The following is a 6,000-nucleotide window of genomic DNA, read 5'->3' as shown; positions in this document are numbered from 1 at the left end:
GACTTTATAAATTGTTGATTTTGCATAAAGTATCTCTCATATGGGTTAGAGAGAATAGCATAATAACAATATTTAAAAGACCAATAGAATAGATAAGAGACCAACATATTCATAAGGATAATTTCAACATGCTAAAGCATTGAAGGCGAATTATAGTGTAGTACACGGAAACATGCAATTTCATAAATGAGTGTTCATCACTATGACTCATATGATTCATTATTGTGATAAAGGGTAGCATGTGAACCCACATGAAGAATTAAATCGAGATAACAATATAAACCTCGATTTAATGCACTTTTGATGTCAATGGGTTAAGTGGGAGAATGTTGGACATAACGAATTTGGGTCCAACCCATTGACTGACCCAGTTTGACACCATTAGTGAGCCACATAATGAGGTGATAGTGGGTGGGAGTTATGTGAATGTGTAATTGTTTCTTCCTCCCGTTATTTAAGAGAGTAGACTACATAAATTCATAGAATATTAGCGTACCCCATATACCACATAAGGTTTATGTGGTACAAGGTCTTGCTCATCGTCGACCTTGGGCCTGGGCTCATCGTGGGGGTCGACCGACTGAGGAGAACGCCGAATACCCTGCATACGCACTCTATAGTGACTACATGCATGCTTTCTGTGTTTGTTTATGCATAAATCACCAACAAAATCAGCTATATATTTTAGGGTTTGTGAGAGATTCATGATACATTAGTGCGAATGTTGGAGGTTCACATGAAACACTTGCAAAAGGTAAAATAATTCACAAAAGTCTAAAAACCTGCACTTTTTGATAGGCAGAGAATTTTAGCAAATTAGTAGGTATTTGCGAGAATAGGCTAAATTTAAAAAATAGTACAATCATTTTCTTATTTATTTTTTTTGCATTTTTTAAAGTTTTACTAAAAAAAATCTATGCATTCAGGGGAATGAATGTTGAATATGGTGAACATAAGACAAGGTGTGTTGCGGTTTGGATTGGCTTTAATCAAGCCCATGGGTCAAACGGGTGGGTCGTGAACTTTGTATTAGACGCGAGCTCCAGCTGATTGGCCAATGGGTGTATTCGGATTTAAAACTAACGGAAGGACCTTTTTGCCCAAGTTAAGCCCACATTTGATATTTTGAAAATATTGTGAATTTTTATAATATGTTTAACAAGCAATAAAAATTCACAAGTTATTTTTTAAAATATCACCAATATTCTAAATATCATTAACTTAACAAAATATATTATCACCTTTTTAACTTTACATATTTGTATATGTTTTGTTTTTAGTTTTCACAAATGGAGAGATTTTATCTAGATTTTTCCAATAAACAAAACCTTTTTAATTTATCTCCAGATTTTCCCTTGCCCAGAAAATCTCAACGCCAAGATTTGTGGTATGGGTATGAGTTGAAGACCAACGGGTTCTGGATCTGATACAGAGATAGGGGCTCTCCCCTTCCGTATCTGTTTCTGGATACGAGTCTGAATCAGGCAGTGTTGGTTAGTTCAACATCAGAGCCAACCCAAGTTGGACTGAACTAACCCATTTACATCTTGGGATGGCAGTGTATCAGGCGGGGGGGACAAGGTATTCACCCTCTTCCCATCTCAAAATTTTGCTCCTCATTCTTGCACAGGTTTTGATTTTAACCTCCATCCTCACTTCAAACAGGGCGGGGCCCTGTTTTCAGGGGGTGGGGCCCTGTTTTCCCTCTATCCTTTTGTTGTTGCTACCTTTTGCCGTTGCCACCTTCCGTCCTTAAAAAAAAAAAAAAGTAGAGAGAAATGAGAGGAGAGATTTGAGAGAAAATGTTTTATGTTAAGATTAAGAATATATATATTTTATAATATATATAAAAGTATAACAGTAAATTTTTAATAAAAATCAAACGGGTCAAGTTGAGACAGAGGCTTCCCCGCACCAGTTTTGATTTTAACTTCCATCCTCGGACCCCGTTTCATGTCTTCCATTCAGTGTGACAAATATCATGAGATTTATGAAAATCTCGCGATAATATATGAGAAATTGCCTGAAAGTTTGAAACGGCAATTTCTTACGAGATTTACAAAATATCGTGAGATTTATAAAAAAACATAAATACCGTGATTTAAACGCGATATGTACGTTTTAAACGGCTATTTATCGCAAAAAAATTCATGTTTTTTTTTATTATTTGTAAATAATTTGTATTAATGTTTTATTATAAAAAATATTTCTTATATTTTTTAATTAAATTTTTTATTTCCAAGATTTTGCTGAAAAAAATGCTAGATTTATGGATTTTTTTCAATTTCTCGCGAGTTTTTGAAAAACGAGAAATTGCCGATAAAAACGTTTGTCACTATGCTTCCATCCCTTGTTCAAACAGGCGAAGCGGGTGGACCGTCATTTTCCCCCGGTTCACTAACATCCCTATAAATTACATTCCCGTGTTGGCGGTTGACAAAGCCAAGAAGTAGTGGCCCTCTTGGTCTTTTTCTCGAAAGATAGGGAGATTCTTCGTGATTTGTCCTCTTAAGAAATCCTTTGGGATTTCCCCTTAAAGGGGAAGGTGAAGGGGAAATCCCGCCTTGCTTCCCGTCGCTAGGAAGGGAAGCACACAGTGTAAATTCCAATTTTGCCCTTCCGATCGGCTGCCTCATCGTCTTCGACCGCTCTTCTTCCGGGCGAAACCCTAGAAACGGACACCGGCGAGCGGTTTCCTCAATCTTCGATCCTTACCTCTCTGTTATTTCTAGAGTTTTTGATGTATGATTCAGCTTAATAGGCGAGGATTAGTCGTGCATGCGGCGGAAACCGACGGCGCGAGGATAAGTAAGTGTTCTTCCGGAACTTCTTTTTTCCCGCAAATTTTCCTTGTTTTGTTTCGATTTTTTGGACTGTAATCCAACTGATCGGTCAAAACTATTGATTTTTATAGTTTTTCTGGCGATCCGTTTAGTTCCGTTTGCTGCAGTGGAAGATTTTGATTAAATTGAGGTAAAATTTTGTAGCCTCGATCAGATCACTACCGCAACCTTTGCAAATTTTCATTTCCATTTATCTGATTCTTAAAATTGTTCTACCGATAGATTTCCGATCTGTTTAACACGTAGTTAGTGCAGTTCAGTGCAGTTCAGGGGCTGTTGTGACTATTCCGCCTGAATCGATGTTTTTTTTTTCTTTACAAGTGGTTTATTTTAGTGCCTTATGTTGTAGTTTAGCAATAAGTTGGTGAAATCACGTGCTTCCTTACCAGCTTCTCATCCTAAAACTTTTTCTCCACGTATTCCTTACTGGATTGATTAAGCGAAACACGAATGAAAATTGATATTTTCAAATTGATTTGGCAAAAAGTCTAAGCAATCTCATAGAAATTGTATTGCAATTCTCTTTCATGATCAAATCTGTTTCCTTTCATTCAAATTCCTCTTAAATTTTTAGTAATTAGTTACAAATTATGGACGTTGAAACTACACCCCTGCGCTAATATGCATCTATTGTCTGTATACCATTTTGAATTTAGAAGTTTATCTACACACGAACTTGGCCGGTTTTGGAGTTCATTTCTTTCATTGTATGAACTTTGAATTACATTTTCTGGTTACGTTTAAGAAAGAAGAAAGTATTCTTTGCAGATTTTCTTTTAGTGGACCATCGAATGATCCGAGTGTTTTTGCTGATGTTTTCAGATTTCAGCATTGTTATCATAAAGTTATAGAAAAGGGTTTTTTTGAAAGAATTCATTTGAGGCAAAATATGTCGAGGTTCCAGGTTGATGGTAAAGTGGTGGAGAGAGTGGACTTGTTGAAGTGGAGGCACTGGGGTTGGCGCTTGGATGTGTGGCCATTCGCTGTTCTATATTCTCTTTGGGTTTTTACAGTCTTGCCTGGCCTCGACCTTACCGATGCAGCTATAGTTCTTGGTGGGATAGCCATTTTTCATATTCTGGTGTTTTTGTTCACTGCTTGGTCAGTTGACTTCCGGTGCTTCGTTCAGTCTAGTAAGGTACAATAATCAATGCCATCTAAGTTTCCGATTAAGAACCACATCATTGTGTATAAAATAGGACATGTGTTCCTAAATTGGTTGTGGAATCTCAATTGGTTGATCTGAATGTCATGCCTTCATTCTGTTGATCATCACTTGTATATTTTGCAGCATCTCATGTATCACCTTTCACATTTAAATAATATTGTTTTAGATAAGAATTTTATCTTTTGATTTGCTTTAGCATTTGTTAATGATGTGTTGTTGTCAGGTTGGTAATTCTATGAGCAACTCTAGGATGTCATTTTATAGAATCCAGTGGGCTATGGTTTTGTGCTTTACCTAAGCTTTGTCCGTCACAAAGGTCCTTTGTCATGTAAAGGTGGTTTCAAGATCATCAAACAGGAAGTTTGTTGATCCTTCCTTTTTGAGCTGCTCCAAGAATTCATGATTAGAAGTCGACACATTTCACCATTTGCTTTGGTGTGGTGCTTGTTGTTAATAGTTAAGGTTTATTTTACATGGCTGTTAAAGTTTGAGCAGTCATTTTTGAAGAGGGGATCGAGCATAAGGTTCAATGGGCAATCAAAGCATGGAATAGACATTCTCCAATTCATTGCTACTTCCATCTTTTTTTTTGTTGGAGGGGTTGAATGAGATAGCTGAGTGGTTGGGTTGCACTATCTGATCTTGGGGATCTCAGGTTCAAATTCCATGGGGTTATCCTCTACCATGGCTATCCTATTTTTTTGTTGGTTATCAGAATGTTATTCTTTCATGGTCATGTATAACTTGTTGTTTTCTTTATTTTTCTTTACTTTTTTCATAGGCTATGATCTTTTGTGCAGGCTAATGGTATTCATGATGCGGATGCTTGCAAAGTTACTCCTTCAAAATTTTCTGGCTCAAAAGAAATTGTGCCACTTTATCATCGTAAAATTGTAGGTCCCATCCATCCCTTTTCTTGGTGTTTTTATTTTTTATCTTTGTAATAGCTGTATAAGAATGCCTGGATAGACCATGTTCTTTATTTTCTTCGACTGTCTCATAGGTTTTGTATGTGATTCTGTTTGAATGATTGAATTCTCAATCGTCAGTTTGTAACACTCTTAGCTAGTTTTATTTCACTTATCCTATCCAAGAAAAAAAGTCTCAATAGTGATAATTGGATTATTAAAGATTCAGCCTCTCAAATTTTTTTCTGTTGTGAGAGATCATATAACATATGTCCAGTTCGAAAATGGTTGATATGACTCCTAAACATGGATTAAGTAATAAATAACATTGTCTTCTATGGTTACCTAAACATGAATTTTATTTATAAAGATTCATTCTCAATTTTGATTTCTGTAGACCATAAGTGAGGCAGACATATCTCATCAAGCCTGAAGATGAAAATAAGCACACAGGCAAGGCGAGGAGGTTGGACACCCAACTTAAATCATCAGAAATAATGGTTCACGGACCAAATCCCTTAGTTGAAATGTATATAACTTTATCTACTTTAGGCAATCAGGAAGTAAGTTCCCATTCTATGAAGGCATATGTATTAATAATTTAATATAAAGACTTCGATCCGGTGCACAGATGGTTAGGCATAAGTGGTGACTTTCTGTCTCTAGGGTTTCTACCAGTAAAACATCTGAAACTAGATTTTTGTTTGGAAATTGTTTTCTTGATTTTTATAGTCAATGGTAATTTGGTCATTTTTACATGGGCTTTATCTTGTTCCTGAATGTATGTGTATGGGTTTTAACTTGCAAAGATGCAAGTTCCCTTTCACTTTAGAGCTATGTGTATTAATGTAAAGACTGCGATCCGCTGTGCCAATGCATAGGCATAACTGATAGTTTTCAGCCTCAAGGCTTTCTATTGTTTATTATGGTCTTTGCCATTTTATTTGCCTCGTGATTTATTGGTGAAAAAAGAAGTGTTGTTCTGGGTGAAAATGCTCACAAATGATTGAGCTTTGGCATGCATAAACATGCAATTTTCTGCTATGCTTGTATCTGGTGCGTGTATCATGCTGTTTTTGGA

The 6,000-nt window shown here is 36.3% G+C and overlaps 1 protein-coding gene across 3 annotated transcripts in view; it reads left to right on the top strand.

Annotated features, from left to right (window-relative positions):
* Positions 1 to 2,533: 2,533 nt before the first annotated feature.
* The window catches only part of LOC149835555 (putative manganese-transporting ATPase PDR2), a 76,592-nt gene continuing 73,125 nt past the window's right edge, over positions 2,534 to 6,000 (top strand). Inside the window, exons 1-4 of one of the 3 annotated variants that reach the window (XM_090008583.1) lie at positions 2,534 to 2,808; positions 2,915 to 2,973; positions 3,666 to 3,981; positions 4,812 to 4,904. In XM_090008583.1, coding sequence (XP_089864709.1) covers positions 3,733 to 3,981; positions 4,812 to 4,904 — 342 coding nt within the window. In that variant the 5' untranslated portion in view covers positions 2,534 to 2,808; positions 2,915 to 2,973; positions 3,666 to 3,732. The remainder of the gene's footprint in view (positions 2,809 to 2,914; positions 2,974 to 3,665; positions 3,982 to 4,811; positions 4,905 to 6,000) is intronic. The other 2 variants (XM_090008585.1, XM_090008584.1) reach the window with 2 other exon arrangements.

The sequence above is a fragment of the Nuphar pumila genome, chromosome 6, assembly GCF_984573655.1.
Source record: "Nuphar pumila chromosome 6, dmNupPumi1.hap1.1, whole genome shotgun sequence".
Lineage (NCBI taxonomy): Eukaryota > Viridiplantae > Streptophyta > Magnoliopsida > Nymphaeales > Nymphaeaceae > Nuphar > Nuphar pumila.
The sequence above is the reverse complement of the archived record's forward strand: the minus strand, read 5'-3'. Positions and strand labels throughout refer to the sequence as shown.